Source organism: Zalophus californianus, chromosome 14, assembly GCF_009762305.2.
Source record: "Zalophus californianus isolate mZalCal1 chromosome 14, mZalCal1.pri.v2, whole genome shotgun sequence".
NCBI classification, from domain to species: Eukaryota; Metazoa; Chordata; class Mammalia; order Carnivora; family Otariidae; genus Zalophus; species Zalophus californianus.
In genome coordinates, this window is record NC_045608.1 from 11,621,793 (window position 1) to 11,643,150 (window position 21,358).

Below are 21,358 nucleotides of genomic sequence, written 5' to 3' on the forward strand. Positions count from 1 at the left end.
CACCCCGGTCGGGGTCGGCGGCAGCTCGGGGCTGGCGGGGAGGGGGGGGGGGGCGAGCTAGATGCAGTTTGACAGAACCAGGCCGCGCGTCCTGCAAACCTCCACGCCGCTCCGGGCCGCACGCCTCCCCGGCTGGCTCCACACGCCAGGAGCTCTCTGCAAGCCGGGCTCCGCAGAATCCCGGGCAGGGCTGCAGTCCCGCCTTTCGCGCCTCCCGGAGCCCACTCGGCCGGAGGGCTCCCTCCCGAGCCTCCCAGGCCATCTTCGGGGACCGTTACCTCGCTGGGCGAAGCCGGTGCATTCACCACATCCCTTCTTGCTCCTAGCAGGGAAGCCGGCGGCGAGGCGGGGGCGCGGGCATCCTGGCTCCGGGGCTTATGCCGGGGACTGCTTGCCCAGACTAGCGGCTACCGCTGCCTCCAAAGGATCACCCACCGCTGGGGCCTCAGCAGCGACTGCCCACCTCCAACACACACCTCCTCCGCTTTGCGCTCGCTTGCTCGCTCTCCCTAAAGACTTCCAAGTTGTCAGGCGCCAGAAGGGCTCCAAGGGACGCAAGCAGCAGCCTCCCGGAGCACCCTCAACGATAACACCTCAGGACCCTGCTCCTCCCTTGCACCCCTGGGGAAGGGAAGCTGCGAGATGGGAGGGAGCTGTGGGAATGGTCAAGATCCTTTATGGGCGCCGCTTTCAGGGTTAAAGTTCTGGAATCCGAGGAAAGAGAGTCTGTCTCTCTCTCTCTCTCTCTCAGAAATACAAGCCGACTCAGCTGAGCTCAGTGACGTTGGGCTGCCTTGATGCTTACAAAGTACTGAAATTGCCTATCCAACTAGCTCCCACTGCACACAGCCTGCCTCTGCCTCTTTCCCGCCCCCCCCCCCTCCCTCCCTCCCTCCCTCCCTCCCTTTCCCTCTCTCCCTCCCTCTCTCTTCTCACTCCCTCCCCCAACCACCTTTTCCATTAGATTTCCCGAACACTCAAATCACAGCACTACTCTCAAACCCAGACCTGGAGATCACCCCTCCTCTCCACCCCCTTCCCAACCTCCATCCATCTCTGCTGCTCTGAGCTCGGCTGGGTGGCTGCAAAAAATCCTGCACAAATCATCGCAAACCCGGTCGGCTTCTGCCTGGGAAGTAATCTTGGGGACACGGCCATGCAGAGAACGGAGTCTGAATGCATTCCGCTGCACACACACACCCCGCGCCTCCTCTGAAAGCCTGGCCCACGTTCTCCCTCCAACGCTGACCTCAAGACAGAGCTGCGTGACCCCGCCTGGCCCGGCTGGCCGCCGACGGCCGCCCTGACATCTCTCCCCCTCCCCACTCACCACCCCGACTCCCAGCGACTCCAGGGTGAAGGCAGGGTGAAGGTGCATTGGAATGGGGGCCCAGATCAAAGATGCCAAGAAACTGCTGGGGGCTCCCACCCCCAGGGCCAGCAGACCTCCCTGGCTGGAGGTGTACGCCAGGCGGTACCCAGTTTTATTAAAATAATCAAACAGTCATGGGAGACTGGCTGGGATTTTCATCTCCACTGGGCCCCTCTTCCTGCCCTCCCCCTCTCTGAAATGTATTATTTTGCGGGTTGAAGAGGTCAATAGAAGCGTAAACACAGTGAGTAGGTCTTAGCCTGAGCAGACCCAGTTTGGAGCACCAAGTATTGGTGCTTGGAATAAATGTCAGGGTTCCCTTCCGTTTCCCCCCCCTTGCCTCCCTTACCGCCTCACCTTATTCTTTTCTGGGGCTCTGACTAGAGACTTGGGCCTGCAGGCCAAGGTCTGGGGAGAGGGATGGAGAGAGGAGAAATGCGCTGGAGATCAGCAGCGGGCTGGGTGTAACACACTCCTTGCAAAATTACAAAGCGGGCCATCCATCCCTAAAAGTGGGGCGACCAGGGGGAGGAAAGCAAGCCCAGCTGTCGGCTACAGTTCTCACTCCACCTTCCAGGTTTGTTTGCAAACAGCCTTTCACCACAGCAGTTTATTTATTTGTGTGAAAACACCCTCACCCTTCCAGAATGTCAGCTCAGAGGGCTTTGGGCTTGCTAAGGAGGTGACCCCGGGCCAAAGACTGGAAACAAACATGGCTTCAGGATGAGCTTGAATCTCTGCATCTCTGGCAAAAGGAAGGGGAAATCCAGAAAGACTTCTCCAATCCCTTTAAACTCTCTGAGATTTGCGGATAAAATAAATTCCCATAAATAATTTGCAGGCCCCTCCCGGGAGGGCAAATCTGAACTCCCCCAAGTAACTGCCTGGCCAGATTCACTTGGTCTGTGGAGTGCAGGCTGTGCTGGACCCCAAGCGAAACTGGGACTTTGAAACCTCCAGCGGGAATCTATTCCTGCCAGGTGACACTCCAAGGCAAAATGCAAAAAGAGTGCATTCTTATTTCCACCGTGAAAAACAGCATCTCTGGGAGGGGGTATTCAGCAGGGCCGAGTTGGGGCGGGGAAGCCAGGGGGTCTTTGCCAGGCCAAGTGCCGAGCGAAACCTATCCCTCCCCCATAGCTGTGGGGGACACTCACCTCCAAAAATCCCACCTCTTCTTTCCAACGCAGAAGCCAGCGGTGGTGCCTTGCGCGGGAGTGGGGGTTCAAGTGAAGAGTTTGCCAAGGGCCCCCCAAAGAGACCCCTTTTAGGCCAAGCCTTCTTCCAACCTCTGTCAAGAGTAGTATGTACCTCCCAGCTCGAGGCTGGTTTGTGGTCTTCGACAAATTAAATATTACTATTTATTACCAGGCGTACCCCAATAAAATAAAGAGGCAACCAAGCGATACCGACTATCTCACCAGCCGCTGCACCTATAGGACTTGGAGACGTCACAAGTCACGCAACCGGCCCGCGCGCTATCACGCTCGACTGGGGGGCAACGGCGGGAGGTTAATTTCTGTCGGTCTTCGCCTATCAGCCCCGGGTCTGCGCAGCCCCAAGTCCCAGACGTCTCGGCCACGGGAATAAATAAAGAAATAAACAAACCCAGCGCTCTCTGGGGAAATGGGGGTGGCGAACATCAGGCAACAAATAGAGCCAATATCGATTGTCTTAGGGAGGGGGAGGGGGGCTCCTGGCGAAGGGAGGTAGGAGCCCACGTCGGCCCACGATTGGGAAGAAATCAAATTGTTCCGGGGTGGACCGAGGACCCTTGGAGGAGGCACGAGAGTCCTTTTATTATTTAAAAAAATTAATTTTTTCCGAGGAGGAGCTCTCGGCAAACGAATATAGAGGCGCCGCTCCAGCTGGTTCTGTTTGGGACGCGATAAGTCAGCGCCGGCTTGCAGACCTGCATAGAAGTAATTACCGGGTTATCGCGCAGGGGAAATGAGATCGAGGCGTGGAAGAAAGAGAGGCGTCCGCAATGTTCTTGCTGAGAAAAAGTCCTTTCTGCGAGAGCTCCTCTAGCTAAGTCCGGGGATGCAACTCGTCCCAGCTTGGCCTGGCCGGGGCGGGGTGCGAGTGGGTGGTGGGGTGGGGGTAGAGGGGGTGATTTCTGCAGAGAAAAATTACAGCGACCGGAGCTGTACTGGGTGTGAGACGCTCTATTTTGTTTTGCAATAAGGATTGGCATTATTTTTGGTCTCACCAATGGGCATAACTTCTAAGCGCCCCGTGGCGGATGCGCTCGAGCTTTTGCGCGCAGCTGGGAACGCGCTGGGTGCAGTTGCGAAAACGTACTGCGGGGGAAGAGCTAGGCCTGCCTGGGACTCAGCAAGCGAGCGCCGGGCCTTCCGCAAGGGTAAGCTCCCCGCCAAGGGGCAGAGAGGGAAGCGGTCGTCGGAATCTGGCCTTGCCCCCAGCTTCGGGGTTCCATCCCGGGTTTCGCTCGCCCCTAACCCCCAGGGCTTTCCGAAGCAGGGCCTGGCTCCGGGCCCGGGCCGTCTGGGACCTGAGCGGCCGCGGAAAGTCAGAAATGCAGCCGACCGAGCAGCCCCAGGAGCCAAGGTCAGGCCCGCGGGGAGTAAGGGCAGAGGTTTCCAGCGCCGGACGCGGGCGCCCGGGCCAGCCGGGCCTCAGACTCTGGGGCTTCCAGCAAGCAGGACCCAAGTCCCTCCGCCCGGCCAGGCCGCGGCGATTGCCCCCAATTCTCTTTCGTTTCCCAAGTTATTAACAATTATCTTTTCCCTGATCCGAGGCCCGTTGGGCGCAGCGTTGGCTCCCAGACGCCAAGAGTGCAAGCCGAAATCCTTCGCCGGAGGCCTCGAGATGGGTTCCCGTTTGACCTCTGGGCCGAGGTGGGCCGGAAACGGAGGCCTGGGCCCCGCCGGAGCTGGAAGGGGAAGGCGAAACTCCGAGCGGGGCGAGTTCCTTTCCGTTTGGCTCCCTTCTCTCGCATCCCCGGCGCGGGCCCCGCCACCCCCCGGACCCGCTCGCAGAGGATTCCGAAGCCTCAGCTTCCCATACCGGCTCTTCCGGACGCTCCGGAGGAGGCCAGACCACGGGCCGAATAAATTAAAGACCTCCACCAGTGTTGAGCACCTCCATTCTTTACCCCAGTCATTGGGCAGTAAGTTCCAGAGCGAGGCCGCAACATGCAGCCTCCCCTCCTTCTCAGGGTGGATCGCCGCTTTCCGCGACCTGCTCCCAGCTGCGTTTGCCGCTCCCCCCCCCCCCACCCCGCAACGCATTTTCCTCATTGTGCAAAATTCCGGCCCTGATTTTAATATCACCGTGGGTAGAATAGAGGTTCCCACTTAAAAAGTCCAAAACAAAACCAGGCAAAAGCAAGTGGAGACCACTGTTGATCTTCACTCTGGCCTCTGTTTTTGAGAAAGTCGAGTCCCAAACCACCTTCTTTCTTTCCTGCCTAAAAAAGAACTGGCTTCAGAAGACACCCTCTTTTCCGTTTCTTCTCCAATGCATCCCTGCCTGACTCGGGTCTCTCCTGGAGGCCAACAAGTAGGGAGAAGAGCAGAAGGGCCTGGGAAAATGAATAAGAATTATAACAATAGATATGACCAACCTTGGACCAACTCCTTTTGCAAAAGAGGGAGTCAGACTAAGGGAGAGAAATTCCCTCGTTTCTCAGGGGGTCACTTCCCCTCCTGCCTAGTTAAATCTGGCTCTGTTATTTTTTTTTTTCCAGGACGATTGTATCTCCCTTCCCAATGTTTTATTCCATTCCTAGTTCCTTCCCTTCAGACCGGAAGCATCTGGGAAGAATACTGGCTATTGCTATTATTTTAATATCCAATATTCTCCTCCAGTATTTTCACCGAGAATTATTATTGCTACTGTTCTCGTTCACATTGGTGTTCTTCCCTGTGCTTTGGAAACATTCCTCCCCACTCCCCCAAGTTTGGCGGATGAGGTACCCCCCCATCAGGGTAATAAAATGAGAAATGCAAGTGGGAGCATCATTCTAGAGGCCCAGCTGAGATCTCAAGGCTAGAGCTTCGCAAATGCCCAAAGAGCAGGGAAGGTGGTAAGGGAGCAGGGCTCAGGATGCAAAGGAACATCTCTGTTTTTGCCTCTCTAATTTAGGGAGTCCTCCGTGGAGGAGAAGGGTGAGGGTCTTGAACTGAGAGGGAACCTGGAGCTACCTCCTACCCCATGGGCTGCACTGAGCCTGAGCACTCCAACCTTATCTGCAGCCCAGAACCCACAGAAAGGCCTCTCGTGTAGTCAGCCTGTCCCCACAGCTCCCAAAAGATGTGGGGAAAATATACTGAATTCCAGGGCTCTGACCCAGTACAATGGAGACCCCGGCTAATACCTCCCGGTCTGGCGGAGAGCCTGTCTGGGTACCCCCTCCCTCAACTGAAGGGTGCAGTGGAAATTTGGGAACCCACTGCTCTCCGGGGCTCTGGAAAGACAAATTTTCTTTGGCAAAGGGAACGGTGTCGCGCTGTCGACACGGCAGACTATTTTTCTTGTTCCCTCAGAAGGGGTGCGGGGGGGGGAGAAAAGAAAGCGAGAAAGAAAGGGAAATTAAATCCACACGTGTTAAGCTTGCTCAAAGGGCCGGATTCAAAACCAGAGACGAAACCGCGACTCCAGTTCTGGCTGCCCGTGGGCCTCCTTCCAGCCAGCCTGGGCCTCACAGAGCAAGACGTCCACACCGGAGAGAACCCAATCCGATGTTTCATAAAGCACTTTCTTTAAGGGGAAAGGGACACGGTTCCTGTCTGTGCTGCAGGGAGTTCGGAGGTGGACTGTTTGCAACAAAGCAAACAAAGGGGATAGGAGTGGTGACAGTCCTCCCCCCCCACCCCCCTTTAAGAAAGTTCAGCTTGATACCTCCTAGTCAAGATATGATTCAGGTAACATTGACTTTATAGCCAAAACGAGCCAGGCCAGTGATTTTGGAAATTCCTAAGGTCTGACCAAGCTCTCGGACTTGGACCTGCCTGGGTCTAGAGAACCTGAAAAGCTCGGATACTGACGCTGAATAGCTAGCTTAATCTGCACGGCTCCGCCCCGCATCCCTTGCTTCTTTCTTTCGGGAAGAAACTTGCCAGGACGGCTCCAGGCCCCAGCCGCGGGAGGAGCCCTGCTCCGGTGCAGGGAAGTGGGGGTGGAGAGGACGCAGCGGCCTCCCCGCTCGGAGCTGCGAGTGAGAACTCTAGTAATGACCTTGAAGAGGTGAAGGGACGCGTGTGGGGGTGCGGGTGACGAGGGCCGCCAGACCCCAAACTGGAAGGATCCGTCACCAAAACGATTGCTTGGTCAAGACCTCTAATTTTTCTTCCCTTTCAGCCCGGGGCCTCGAGCGCCGCAGCGGGTCCCCTCCCTTCCCCCCCCAACCCCAGACCCCGTGGTCTCCGGGTGCTGGGTTTCTGGCCCGTCCGGGGCAGCCCAGACGGAAGGGTCCCGGAAGCGGGGACCCCAGACGCCCAGCTGCCGTGCACAATCGCACCCGGAAAACCCTGGGGGTGAAGCTGACCAAGGCTTGTGGGGGGTGCCCCTGACGGGGGTGGCAAAGAAAAGTTCTCGGGCGACCGGTTCCGCAGGGGCCCTTGGTTTCCTGGTCACCATGGCAACCCAGGAGTTCCCGTCGAACGCTCGGCAACAATGCGGCGCCCGCAGGACCATCGTGCTTTCGCCGCGAGTTCCGAGGCTTGCAAGGCTCTACTTCCTCCTGTCGCTCTGGGCTTTCCCGAGCCTCCCGCGTGGGTTCAACCCGGCAGGGACTGACAAACTCCCCGCCTTTTTGAAACGGAGGAGAAAATCGAGATTTAGTGCCATCTCTGCCGGGTGGGTTCGGGTCTGGAGCAAAAGCCCCCGTTTGGAGCTGCCGGGCCGTGACCTCGGGGGCGCGTGCTCAGGCGGGGCGGGCGGGCGGGATGCTTTCACCCAAGCCCGTACCCCGAAATCTCAGCCAGGGACCTGGGACTCAAGGAGTGCTGGGTCTCTTCACACATAGTATTCACCCCAATCCGCTCGCGAGGCTCCCTGCGGCAGTCCAAGCAACCCTTTTGCCTGCCTGGATTAACTTCTAAATGGAAGGAGGAAAGTCAGGAACTCGAAATTGTGACTTTCACGTCTGCAAGGCCTTACAGAGAGAAAGAATACATTATACGCCTTTTAGAGAAAACATTTTCCATTGTGGGTGTAATATAAACAACATTAAAATTGTATGTTGGGGTTCCACTGCTTGCTTCTTGAACCTGCAGGGCAAAATGCCCCCTCTTTTTTCTGGGGGTGGGCAGTGCATAACACAGGCCGACTTTTCTGTTTCCATTCTGGAGGCAGCAAGGTTGGAAAGAGCCGGGTCACTGACCAGCTTAGAGGCCATCGAGGGAGCCCGAAAGAGAGGGCCTCAGAGAGAAGGGGGTGCAGACCTGTGTGCGGGCAGAGACCCGTGGCTGCAGGTTTGGGGTTTGGGGCGACTCCTCCTCTGGGGTCCTCCCCTCTTGTTTCACTCTCTGCAGGGGACACCGTCCATCTCCAGGCTGGTCAGGAAGGACAAAACTCCTCTCCCTCAGCTTCCACTGGGGCATCTAATGTCCCCCAAAGCTCCAGGCTGGCTTGCACTGTCCCCATCCACTCCTTTCCAATCTGAGCCCCAGGCAACCAGCAGAGGCAGCCCCATCGTCTTTCCTTCCCAGCATTTTCCATTAATATTTTCAGAAGAGTCCTGCTTGAGTCTCTACAGCCATGAAGAGAGAAATGTGGATATTCCAGGCTCAAAAATCTGCTAGCATTTGAGGTGCGGTAATAGGTACCATTTACTGCAGGCCAGGAGCTGTGGGAACATGGTTTCACTCATTCATTTAGCTCTCAATAGCTCGATGAGGAGGTGGGCTCCTGGGGCTCTGGCCACAGTCACCCTCTGGTGGGATTTGAACCCAGGCAGTCTGACTCCAGAAGCCAGGAGTGACTCTTATACTCGACAAGGCTTCTCTATCAAGCCAGGGAAGGGAAGGGGGATGGGAGGAAGTCTGTTAAATTGGGTGAGTGCAATGGGCACATTTTAAGCATCTAAAAGCGCATACAGTCAAATGGAAGCTGTTGCTGGAGACTTAGCAATTGGAGTAAGGGCTCAGATCTCTCTGTCTCCACCCCCTCCTCTCATTCCCACTGAGGAAGTAGAAGAGGGCCTGTGTGGGCATGGGGAGCCAGATTCAGGAGAACTTAGCAAGATGCGAGAGACGACGTAGAGGTGCTGACATTCCCCACTCTAAGCCTCAGATGTTCTGTTCCCAAACCTTGGCCTATATTCATCACAGCCTCAACCCCAGTACACGCTATTCCCTGGCAGGAAGGAAATGGGGTTGGGGTACAGGGCAGGCGGGGAGGAGATGCCCCTGGCTGCATTTTTTAAAAACAAATAATTAGGCTCAGAGAGGGTGAAGACTTGCCCGGATCACACAGCCTCTGCTGAAATGCACCCAGCTCCTTGCCATTCCTTAGGGTCTGCACCTTTAGGGAGGGCCTGAAAGGGAACCCCGGCCACTCCCCACAGGTAGCTATGGGCTCAGCCTGCTGAGGGCGCCCCCCTTGGAGGCACAGAGGCCGAAATCTGTGGGTCCCCAGTGTTCCCCTCCCAGATACTCAGCTCTCAGGGTGACCCTTCTGTCTTTGCGCCATCCCAGACCCACTGGGCTTCAGGGTGTGTATGGATTCCATGGCCTCCAGGTCCCATTGGTGGGTCTCAGGAAGGTCCCAAGCCTTTTAGGAGCTCAAGATCCTGGAACCCAGAGGCCTGATGTTGGTCCTGAGGCCTCCCCACGTGTGGCCTTTCACTTTCCCGCTTCCAGACCCTTTTTCTTGCTCCCTGTTTGCCCCTGCCCATACTCCTCGCAGGCCAGCCCCTGGCGCAGCGCTGGCTGCCACTAGTTAGGAAGGGAAGGACTTCTTTCGAAGGTGGGAACTCTGAGATCCAAAGCCAGAGAGGAGCACCCAAAGGGAGGTCCAAGGGGTCCCCACTCGCCAGCAGCCCCTCTTCAGTTCCCTCCACCCAGACCCGCCAGCCTTCCTTCTGGGCCAGCCTGGCCAGCCTGGCCTTCCAGGGAATGATTCTTCCCACCCCCATGCAAAATGCGCTCCCTGGGAGGCTGCCACCTCTCCAGACACCTCCCCCCCATCTCCCACCCCCTCTCCCTCTGGTTGCTGGCAAGACAACACCAAGCTGGCTTGTTCTGGGGTTCCTCCCAGACCTCTCAAACACCAGCTCCTCACCACAAACAGCTTCCCCGAGGGCCCCACGTGCTGGCTCCTGGTGCATCTTAGTGAGTCCCAGAGCCCAGAACTCCTGAATCAGAGCACAGGCAAGGGTGGATCCTGCTGCATCCCCAGCCTCCTTCCCAAGCTGCATCTCTTGTAACAAAGCCGGAGGGACTGCTCTCTGCCTGGAGCCATGGGCCGTATGTCTCTTCTGTGTGACTGAATATGACATTATCCCTGAGTCTCTCTGCGTGACCGCATGTCATTCGTGGAGAAACCGTGTGTCTTTCTGCCATCATGTTAGTTTGTGTGTGTGTGTATGTCATTGTGTCCTTCTTTGATATATATTTTTTTCTGTGTACTTCCTTACACAAAAAACCCTGTGAGTCCGCGGTGCACACGCCCGAGTGTGTGCGGTGCCAACCTGTGTGAGTGTGGGTGTGTAAGGCTCTGTGTGTGTGTCCCCTGCAGGGCAGCCACCAGCCAAACATCACCACAGGTCAAGTGGTGTCCTGGGCTCATAGCCCAGCATTCAGCTCCCCTCCATTTTGATTGACCACCTTTATGATTATTATTTTTACCTCAGCTCCAAGTGGAGACCTGCAGGCCTGGGCCCCCTGGAAGGCAGCTGAAGTCCTGCCATTCACCCGGGATGCCAGAAGGGCTGTCCACAGGCGGCTGGGCCACCAGAGTCTATATTTGGAAACAAATTCCACACTCACTTCCTGGGAACTGGGTGAGAGGTGCCTGGGAGTGGAGGGGCCCATGTCGTTAATGAAGCCCCCTGCCCGCCCACACTGCACTCAGGGGAAGCCCCACACCTTCGGCAGGTTGGAAATAGCAGGTGCAAGAAGTGGACCCCGATACACACGTGGACAGTCAGCGGAGCCCCGTTTCTTCCTCTGCAGGCAGAGCTAAGCATGTGGGGCGGGGGGCTAACACACAAGCACACCTCACCCCCCAGGGCCCATCATGCCCCCCTACCAGGGCACACACTCCCTGGGCACACCTCCAGGGCCCCGGGGCCCTCCCCCATCCTGGAGGGACAGAGTTGACTCTAAACCCTAACCGTGTTTACTTGTTGGAAGTCAGTTCCCAAGGGATCCGGTGCTGCGGCCCGGCTGCCCCCCAGTGCCTCACTCCAGGCAGCCTTTGACCTTGTCCCCCAGGTCCAGGGGCCTGGTGGGCTCCCCCCTCCCTGATGGATCTGCTGCTCCCTGTGGCCCCCGCAGACAGACAGACAGACGCCAGGGCAAGGCTGAAGGGGTGGCAAGGCAGCTTGCAGAAATCCTTCTGGAGCCAGGGAGGGGGCACGGCGCTTACCTGGGCTGCTGAGCCAGGCCCTGTCCCAGCCCCTCGTGCCCCTGAACGCGGGTCTCTGGCCTCAGCCACTTGTGTCCCCTGGTGCTGGGAGGAAGCCGGCTACCCGGAGCCCGCCCCTCGCGGACGCGGCTGGCAGGACACTCTGTCTTCAAGAGGTCAGGCCGTAAGATGCCCTGGGCCTGGCCATTTGGGAGTCACTTAGAGCACACACAGTCGTGCACAGCCAGCCAGTGCACGCGCGCGGGCACACACACACACACACACACACACACACACACACACACACACCTGTTCTCAGTCTCATGCAACCTCACACAGGCAAATATCCACAAATACACTCCTGTTTCCATCACACACACACACACACACACACACACACACACAGAGTCTCCTATTCACTGGCACACCAGGACACAGCTACATCACACAAACACACAATCGTGGTCACACACGTGTGTGGACATGAATTCAGCCACACATACGATCATAAACTGTCACACCAGCCCACGGTCGGCCACACCCCCACCACCCCGAGTCACACACACCAGCCCGTGTGCAGACGCACGCATGCTCCCACACACAGTTACATTCACATCTGTGCATTCATGATTCACGCTCTGTCCCCACGTCTGCAGTCCACCCCACATTCCCCCTCAGCCTGGACCCTCACATCGCCTCTGCTGTGGTCATGCACACAGGAGCACCTGGAGGCTGCCCCCAGCCCGGGGGAAGTACTTGGACGGGCACCACCAGGGATCATTCTCCAAGGCCCGGTGAGGTTCCTCTGGACAGACCCCTTGATTCAACAGTTCCCCCCTTGCCTAGGCTGGACAATACCAGTTCAGGAGAAAGAAGGCCATGCAGGTTTTACAGCAGGCAAGGGAGAAGCCCATCTCTAGATAAAAACTCAACGTCCAGCCCTCCTCGTTCCCAGCCCCCCGCCAACCCCTGCAGAGGCCCCGGGGCTTTGACACAGACCTGTCCCAGAGGGAGGGAACCCTATAGTGGGCCCTGAGCACTAATTAGTCCAGCTCTCATTTTACGTGTGGGGAGACTGAGGTCTAGAGGTGCTGAGATCAGAAAGGGAATTGCCAAAGCTCCTCAGGATTTTGGAGCAGAGCTGTGACTGGGACCCCTGTCTTCTGCCCACAGAGCCGCTCATACTGAGAGATTATAGGGCACCCTCACACTGCCCCCACAACCCTTCCATCCACTGGCCTGGTGCAGCCCCAAGAGTGAGCTACCTACCCCTGAGCTACCTGCCTCTGAGCAAAAATGAGGTCTTAGGTCACGTCCCATCCCTGCTTACAGCCTTCCAAATGGCACCTCAAAAGTCTTATGATAGAATCCCAACTCCTTCTCATATACTTAAGGCTTTGTATGAACTGGCCCCCGCCCACCCCTCTCACCTCGTCTCCTGGCCCCATTTCTGCCTCCACATTCCATCCACCTTCCTCTCTGTTTCTCATTTGCACCAACATTTGTTCTCACCCCAGGGCCTTTGCACATTCTACTCCCTCTGCCCCTCCCCAGCTTTCCTCATGGTCGTGCTTCCTATCATTTTTGTTATGTGCTTGTTTACTATCTGTCTTCACCTCAGACTCTCAGCTGCTGAGGACAGAGATCATGGCACCCATCCCATTCACATAAGTCGATGCTAGATAAATACTTGTTGAATAAAGGATGTGAAAGTAATAAACAGATGGACTCAGAGTCAAAGATGTGGAGACATAGAACATATATAAGGAAACACTGAAGGGCACAGGACTACCTGCTCCATGCAACAATATAAGGATTGAAGTCTGAACAGTGATAAGTTTAGAGGGGGGCATAAAACCCACACCATAGTTTTGGCTTTCTGAGGCTTGAAGCCCTGAAATGCTTCCTCTCTCCCTCCCAAGTGCCCCCCCTCCCTGAATACCCCCCTCCCTTGTCCTCTGGACTTTCCTTTTGTCCACCCTTCTATCTGGTCCCAGGAGCCTGGAGAAGGAGCCAGTAGATTAGTGAAAGTGGTATTTTTATAGACTGATAAAAACCATGCTTATCTAGAAAGCTTTGTCCCATTTCCCCCAAGTGTCCCTAATTGGTCATTTGCCCAGTGTCCTCTCCACCCTCCTGGCCTTCTTGACTCTGCTCAGTTCCCCGCCGCCCTTCCCTCCAGCAAGGGCTGCCCCACAGGAAAACTTTGCCAGGAGGATTTGTGGGATGGGGGGTGAGAGGAGATGGGGAAGAGGGGTGGTGTTGGGGGAGGGGTCCAGCCTTCTCCAAGTGAGTTTGCTATGCCACTATTTAATGATGCCAAATATATTAAATTCTATACTCTAGCAGCCTCTTAAATCCGTTTATGGCCCATGCTAGACCCTGGGCTATAATAATAATAAAAATAAAAGAAAGGATTTATGTAGCCAGGGTGTGGACCCGTCACTGGCAGAAAAGAAAGAACTGTTTCTAGCTGATCTTGCTGGGCTGTCGCCCACCCTCTGACCTCCCGTTTCCCTGGGTGGAGGCTCCCGGGGGCAGGGAGGGGGAGAACTGGGTTCCTTAGTGGACAGAGTTAGGAAGCTGAGGGAAATGTCCACTTTAAAAGAGCATTTGGGGGCACGTGGGTGGCTCAGATGGTTAAGTGTCTGCCTTCGACTCAGGTCATGATCCCAGGGTCCTGGGATCAACCCGCGCATTGGGCTCCTGGCTCAACAGGGAGCCTACTGTTCCCTCTCCCTCTGCATCTCCCCCTGCTTATGCTCTCTGTATCTCTGTGTCTCAAATGAATAACTAAAATCTTTAAAAAAATAAAAATAAAAGGAGCATTTGCTGGGCTTTTCTCAAACCGATGTTTCCAGACCAATCCCTCCATTTCTCTCTTGGGCTCCTGGAGAAGGACTTTCCTGTGTTACAGTACAAAGAGGAATAGGGACCAGGAATTGAGGAGACAGCAGAGATCTGGGGTGGGAAAGTCCTCCAGAAGAAAAGAAGAAGCCCCTCATGGTTGGTTCTTTGGCTCCTGGGCATTGTCTCGGGCTCAGGTCCCTTCCAAGTTGTGTGACCTGAGCAAGCTTCTTTGCCTCCCCCAGCCTCGGCGTCTCCATCTGTACAATGGGTCTCCTAAGAATGCCAGCCTCGGTGGTTATTATGAGGGGAAAAGAAATGATATATTTAAATGTCTGGCGCTGGCTGAGAGTAACAATGCGTGCACTGAGCAAGGCGCCCTGCTGAAGAATGCGGACCCTCTCCTGGTGAGTGGAGGTGGCCTGGAGGTGCAGCCCAGGACCGGAAGAGGAGGTAAGGCACTGGGCCCTGGAGAGCAGTACTACCAGCTCCCAGTGTCTGGAAGGAGAAGCCAGGTCTCCTCTGACCAAGGTTTCTGGGACACAGGAGGCTGGGCAAGGGCAGGAGAATGAGGCTGGAAGGGCCTAGCGAGCCCAGGCCTCAGTTCCAGGGGAAGGGAGAGCACCCGTTCTTTTGTGACTTCAGTATCGTGGGGCAGGGGCTATGACAGCACCTCCCATACCTCTGCTAAGAACCTAAGCTGCGACCACTGACTCCCAGGCCCAGTTCCCCTAGGACACAGACCTCCTGGTCATCCCCCAGCTCCCAGAACCTGAAGAAACGTTCACTGTGAATGGCTGAAAGACTGAATGGAGGCTGGCCCTCTCTCTGGCTTTGTGGTCCTGGGTCTGGGGGTCCATGAGGCCAGGGTCCACGGGCGAGCGAGAGGGTCCTGTTTCTCTGCTAGCTGGCGTACAATTTTCACTTCCTGGGTGCCCCCTTATCAGGAAACTAGAGGAATAGATTGGAGGCTTTTGGAAGCTTGATTGCATTTAATGACCCAATTTACTGACGCCTTTGCATGGCCGCTGCCCACACTGACTCTGGACTCAGCCTCTGCAACTTGCTGTGGCCAATGGTGCAGTAATACACCTGACGCCTTGTGGGTCTCTGCTCTCTTGTCCTTCTGCCATCTCCATGCAAAGGCAGGGCTAGCCTGATGGAGGATGGGACACAGAGCTGAGTCAACCAGTTGTCCCAGTCAAGGTCCCAGGTAAGTAAGACAACCCAGCCCAGACCAGGAAAGCCACCTAGTTGGCTGCCGCTGACCACGAACACCTGAGCAAGCCCCACCTGGCAGACCCAGCTGGCAAACCCAGTCACCGAAGCAAAATTAAGCATGATTATTGAAGCCGCCCGTGGAGTGGTTACTTGTTACGTGGCATTACCGTGGCAGTAAATAACTGATACACAGCCCTGATCTGAATCCAGCCCTGACTATCCCTACCTTCCCACTTTTCCCAAGGAAAGGAGTTGTCAGGTTCCAGCTGCACAATTTCAGGCCCTAGGTTCAATTTCCTAGGTTGGTTATTTAAAGCATCAGAAATAGATTGGGGTAGAATACTACTCAGCCATCAAGAAAAATGAAATTTTGCCATTTACAACGACGTGGATGGAACTAGAGGGTATCATGCTAAGCGAAATAAGTCAATCAGAGAAAAATAATCATGATTTCACTGACATGTGAAATTTAAGAAACAAAACAGAGGAGCATAGGGGAAGAGGGGAAAAAATAAAACAAGATGAAATCAGAGAGGGAGACGCACCATAAGAGACTCTTATCTTAGGAAACACTGAGGGTTGCTGGAGGGGAGGTGGGTGGAGGGATGGGCATTAAGGAGGGAACGAGATGTGATGAGCACTGAGTGTTATATACGACTGATGAATCACTGAACTCTACCTCTGAAACCAATAATACCTTACATGTTAACTAATTGAATTTAAATTAAAAACATAATAAAATAAAATAAAAATAAAATAAAAACAAAAATAAAAGAAATAGATTGGGGCTTCTAGTTTCAAATCTTGGAAACTAGCGTGGACAAGAAGTGAGGGAGCATTCCAGTAAGGCCAGGTCTACACTGAACCAATTTCCAGACCTGGGTTTAGGGAGGCAGGATGCACGAACTCCTGAGAAGGACAATGGTAGGTGTTCCCTAGCACGTGTTGCCATACCGCAGAGGACCGCATCCGGTTCCTCCTTCTGCCTCAGCGCCCCGGTGTCCTCTGGGAAATAACCCCTTCTTCACTCTTCTGGCCCGGAGATGATCAATTAGCATAGTCCATCCCCCAACCACAGTGATTGGTTCAACAATAGGCATGTGTCCAAATTCTATCCAATCAGAGGTTCTTGGGGGACTTTCGCCAGAAAGAGAGGAGGATGGAAGCCTATTGCTGAGGCTCACCGTCGGGGAAGAGCCTGCCCGAATGGGCCAGTGCTCTGGCATCTCTAGGACTCCATTTTCTCATGTGTGAAAAGAGGATAATAATTACATTCCCTTATAGAATTGTGGCGAGGGTTTCATGAGATAATCAATGAAAAGTACCAGGCGAGTGATTCATAAACGTTAGCTGTTGTGATTAATTTGGTGCAATCATTGGGCTAGATCAGTATCTGACATTTAACCAGTAACTAAAAATGAGCAGATATCTAGAAGTGTCTCCATGAGGCTTTCCATGTGCACATGGACTCCGGTCAATATATCCTAGGGCATATGCTCCCAGACGCTCCAGTAAAAATGCAAGCGGGTCTTTCCAAGTAAAAAGAATCCTGACCCTAATCAGGCATGTCCTAAGGCTTGCCCTAAGGAGGGGGGATAGTTTGAAATGAGCCACCCTGAATTCTCTCTGGTCACCAAAGGCAGAGATGTGGCCTTTGGAGGAGTTCTTGCCTGCAATGAGCATCAGTTGAGTTTGGATTAGGTTTATCCTCAGGGTCACCCTCCCTGTCTCCCTTCCTCCAGGGTTAGATTAATTTCTTAGGGCTCCTGTAACAAAGTACCACAGATTAAGTGGCTCAAACAACAGACATTTATCATTTCACCGTTCTGGAAGCTAGACTGAAATCAAGGTGTCAGCAATGGTGTTCTCCCTTTGTGGGGTCTCTACGTCCAAATTTCCCCTTTTTATATGAATACCAGTTGTATTGGATTAGGTCCCACCCTAATGACCTCCTTTAACTTAATTACCACCATAAAGACCTTTCTCCAAATAAGGTTACGTTCTGAGGTCCTGGGAATTAGGACTTGAATGTGGGAATTGGAAGGGTGGGGTACACAATTCCACTTGTAACAAGGGGGTGGTACCATCTGTGCTCACCTACAGTGCCCATCCAGATCCATGGGAACATTTCCAGTGCCCAATAACTAAAATCCACAGCCATGGTGGGTCAGAGGGACATTAGGAGGGCAGTGCCTCCAAGGCGGGCATTCTGGAAAAGCAACAAGGGAGCTTCTGCTTTGGATCTGGATCCACATCTTTTGCCCTACGCCTGGATGAATTTCTTATTCTCTCTGAGCTTCACCTTCTTCATCTGTCACATGAGCTTGACGGCAGAGGGAAGATGCTACAAGGATGAAAGGAAGTGGCTTGGGGGAAACGAAGGGGCCTGGCATGTCGCAGATGAACAATGTGATGTGGTTTACTGATCTGGGTTCAAGTCCAGCCACTGACAGTTACAGACCACGTGGCCTGGATCGATTAACAAACTCTGAGCCTCGGCTTCTTCATGTCTAAAATCAAAATAATTTCAGGACTTGCCTTGTTGTATTAGGGAGATAGTTAAATGATGAAATAATATGTGTCACCTACACACACCTAACTGATATGCATCACATACATTCTTGCAACCTACTGAGTGCTCAGTAACTGTCAGGGATTTCCCCTCGCCCCATTTTCAGCCTTGATGCTTGCTTTAACCCCAATTTCGGTGTTAAGTACACATACTCCACGGCACACATCCTCAGAGCTGAGCCTCCTTGAGCAAGACAAATGACCCAAAATTTCTGCTGCAGACGACTCGACTCAAGTCTCCAGGGAAAGGCTGGATGCATTTCTTTGGAAGGAGGAAACTTCCAGATGAGACATCAGCTCGGGGTGCATTCCCCAAGGAAGTGTCTATAAAGTGGCAGTGAGCGAAGCTAGGTTGTAAAATGTCCTCAGCAGCTCAAAACCCAAAAGCAAAAGTGTAGGTTCAAACACCTGGAAAGATCTAGGCACTGTTTTATGACAGTGCAGCTGTGTGCTGTGCGGTTGAGTCTTTCTATTGCCCACCCATTCTCTCCTCATAGCTCAACCGGTAGCCATGCCTCGATTTATATGAAGAGACAGTGAGTGACTGTGTGTTGACCCATCTCCTAGGAGGCATCAGTAATTTACTTGGAACCGCTTCCATTTTAATGAGAGATGTTTGTACAGCCTGCATGGATCCCAAGAACCACGTCGTCTTTGTCCCAGGATATTAGTCTCTGTTTATAGCAAAGCCTTATATCCCCTTCCACACCCCTAAAAAGAAAGCACAGTGGAGGGATGCGATATGCCCAGGGACCCCCAGGAGGTTAGTAAGCAGTAACGGGGCAGTCTCACTCAGAGCTGACTTATAGTCATTCCTATCTGCTTGGAGGGCCAGAGGGTCGAGCCGGTAGTCACTCACACCAGCCCCGGCCCAATCTCCACATCTCAGGAGCCCTGGACAGTTGCCCAGAAGGGTGCCTTCACATGGCCACACCTGGATTCAGTGGACATTTCTTTAGATTTCATTATGGCAACATTTCCACGCACTATCTAATGTCTCATTTCATTGACATGGAGGAAGAGGGATGAAAGAGCGTGGAGCAGCCTCTAGGGTGATATGAAAACAACCCAAGACTTCACGGCCGAGGGCTTGTTGGGGGATGGCGGGGTGGGAAAAAGATTCTCAGTGCCAAAGCATGTTTTCAAGAGAGCTCAGGAGTCAGATGCCCCGTGAAGGGCATTTGCATGTTATGATTCAGAGCACAGACTGCGGACTTGGGTGACCATGGGTGAGTTACTAAACTTCTCTGTGCCTCGCTTTCCTCTCCTGAAAAATGGACACACTAACACTGCCTTTCTGGGATTGCCAAGAAGATTAAATAAGAGATTTATGTGTAACACTTCACACACCACTGACAGAGGGCTACCAGATGTAGCAATATTACCCTTCTTCCTCTCTGTGGTCCATGTGTAGAACCGTGAAAACGTGCTTCCCTTAACCCACAACAACATGTTTTGGCCTTTATTAGGAAAAGAAAACCAATGCTGAAGAGGTGGTTCCTAACCTCAATGACTTTATCTGAAAAGATGAAACAGGGAGCACCCACCTTGTAGGGCTAATGCAAGGGTTACAGGTAAGGCTGTGGAGGGCCTGGCACAGTGGATAAGCCCGATCGCTTGAAATGGGATGTGACTGCAATCCTAAGTGGCGAATCAGACCAAGGAGTCCACGGGACTGAACTTAGCCTTAGTTCACTGTTACTACCCTTTAGCAGCGCCCCCCCCCCCCCAGCCCAGCTTAAATGTTGGCATTCAGTTATTGCCCCACAGGTCTAAGAATGAGAGCATCTTTTCCATCCATTTCTCTGGACCAATCAAAAGACATTTAATAGATGTAGATCTGAGCTATACCTGGAATTCATTTAATGATCTAACCCCACATTATTCCTTAAAAAAAAATTAGATTTACTTATTTATTTTAGAAGAGAGAGAGAAGGGGTTGGGGGCAGGAAGGGCAGAGGGAAAGGGAAAGAAAGTCTCAAGCAGACTGCACACTGAGCGCAGAGCCCAACAAGGGGCTCAATCTCATGACCCTGAGATCACGACCTGAGCCGAAACCAAGAGTCAGACACTCAAACAACTGTGCCACCCAGGTGCCCCTAACACCACATTCTTCTTCTTTTTTTTTTTAAAGATTTTATTTATTTATTTATTTGACAGACAGAGAGCACAAGCAGAGGGAGAAGCAGACTCCCCACTGAGCAGGGAGCCCAATGCAGCGTTTGATCCCAGGACCCTGGGATCATGACCTGAGCTGAAGGCAGACGCTTAACGACTGAGCCACCCAGGTGCCCCAACCCCACATTATTCTAAAATCAACCTCCAAGGCCACCAAGCAGAGGCTTGTTATTTAAATAAATATTGGCCGAGTGTCTACTGTGTGCCCAGCACTATTCTTGGAGCTGAAGTTACAGCAGTGACCCAGATCAATAAGCGTCTCTGCCCTCAAGAAACTCATATTCTAATGTCATGCTGCTCAACCACGAACAAATAAGGGGCTTGCACAACTCAACATCAACTGCATCATCCCTAGCTTTCTCTCAAATGCTATTCTGGAAAAGACCCTGCAGGTCTTTATTTTCAAAGTAAATGGTGGGTTCCACCCTTATGGAGAGGTAAATAGAGATCTGTACACACACACAAATACATAGTTCAAGATACTGAAAACTATTTGAGCACTGACACAGTATTGAGATCCTTGAGCCAAATGTGCCTGAAGCCAACACACCTCCAGACTTCCCAATTTAATGAGCCAATAAAATACTCCCCTTTTAAATGTTTTTGCTTAAGCCAGTTTGAGTCGTGTTTTTGTCAATTAAGTGAGGTATGTGGAGAATTGCCTGGGTCTTGACAATTATTGCTACCTTCCCTTGGATGACCATTATGCTGCAGGCACCATGCTCCACAACAGGTCTCCAATGAGAAGGGAGACCCAGTCCCTACTCTTAATGATCTCACTGGGGTCTCATAAAGAGATGGACACATAACAGACTGTTACAATACAATGCCATCTGATTTTTCTCAACCTCTCTTCTTTGCTTGAAATAGCCTCTCCTTTTTTTTCCCACCCATCCAAATTCTCATCTCACTCTGGCCTGAAGGGGCCAAGTTCATCCTCCTTATTGACCCCTGTTTCCATGGGGATTGAACCATCAAACATCCACGTACGTGAGGAGTGGTGTAAGACACTGCATGCCCTACCTTGCCAACCACATTCACAGCTTGTGGGGAGTGAAGTGTGTTAACGCTGGTCTGTGACAATAATTAGTCCATGTTTTTGGAATTCATTAACTCATATAAATAGTCTAGCTGGTGATTGGCTTGGCTTGTGGTGGTGAGGTGGGGGGTCAGTGGCATTGTGCCGAGAGAGTAGCTGAAAACACATTCTTCGATGAACATAAATTTCTCAGGCCTGGGAGACCATTAGAAACATCTGACAACATGAACTGCATCTTGAACCATGAATCTGGGCCAGAAGCTCTTTAGGACATTGCAGCCTGATTAAAAAGGACTGCATTTCACCAAGGCCCCAGATCTATACCTAAAAACTACCATGGGGGAGAATCACCGGCGCTGAGTCTCCCTCCCTGTGTGATAACCACATTCCAGAATGACAACATTTCTAAGGACTTGCCAAGAAGGCAGCAAGAAGGTACTTCTTTGATCCAGTTTCCACTACTATTTCTTGTGGTTTCTGTCATCATCTTGAATCTAAATAGAGCCTGAGTCCATGTCTGGAGATGGCTCATCACCAGGACTATAAACTGGAGCATGCATATATATTCTATCTGCTTGATACTCGTTTGCCTG

The 21,358-nt window shown here is 53.1% G+C and overlaps 2 protein-coding genes across 5 annotated transcripts in view; one reads left to right on the forward strand and one right to left on the reverse strand.

Moving 5' to 3' along the window:
* Positions 1–11,030, reverse strand: part of TBX5 (T-box transcription factor 5) — a 67,698-nt gene extending 56,668 nt beyond the window's left edge. For 2 of the 4 annotated variants that reach the window (XR_003516752.2, XM_027575151.2), the window contains exon 1: positions 279–847. The gene's annotated coding sequence lies outside the window, so the exon portion shown is untranslated. Of the gene's footprint in view, positions 1–278; positions 848–2,529; positions 2,815–10,930 lie in introns of those variants that run through there. The other 2 variants (XR_003516753.1, XR_003516754.1) reach the window with 2 other exon arrangements.
* LOC113913035 (collagen alpha-2(I) chain-like) overlaps positions 1–21,358 on the forward strand; it is a 41,251-nt gene that overhangs the window by 433 nt on the left and 19,460 nt on the right. Inside the window, exons 2-5 of the mRNA XM_035723973.1 lie at positions 3,204–3,294; positions 3,561–3,737; positions 3,842–4,590; positions 6,698–7,195. Of these exons, the coding sequence (XP_035579866.1) occupies positions 3,618–3,737; positions 3,842–4,590; positions 6,698–7,195 (1,367 nt within the window). The 5' untranslated portion in view covers positions 3,204–3,294; positions 3,561–3,617. The remainder of the gene's footprint in view (positions 1–3,203; positions 3,295–3,560; positions 3,738–3,841; positions 4,591–6,697; positions 7,196–21,358) is intronic.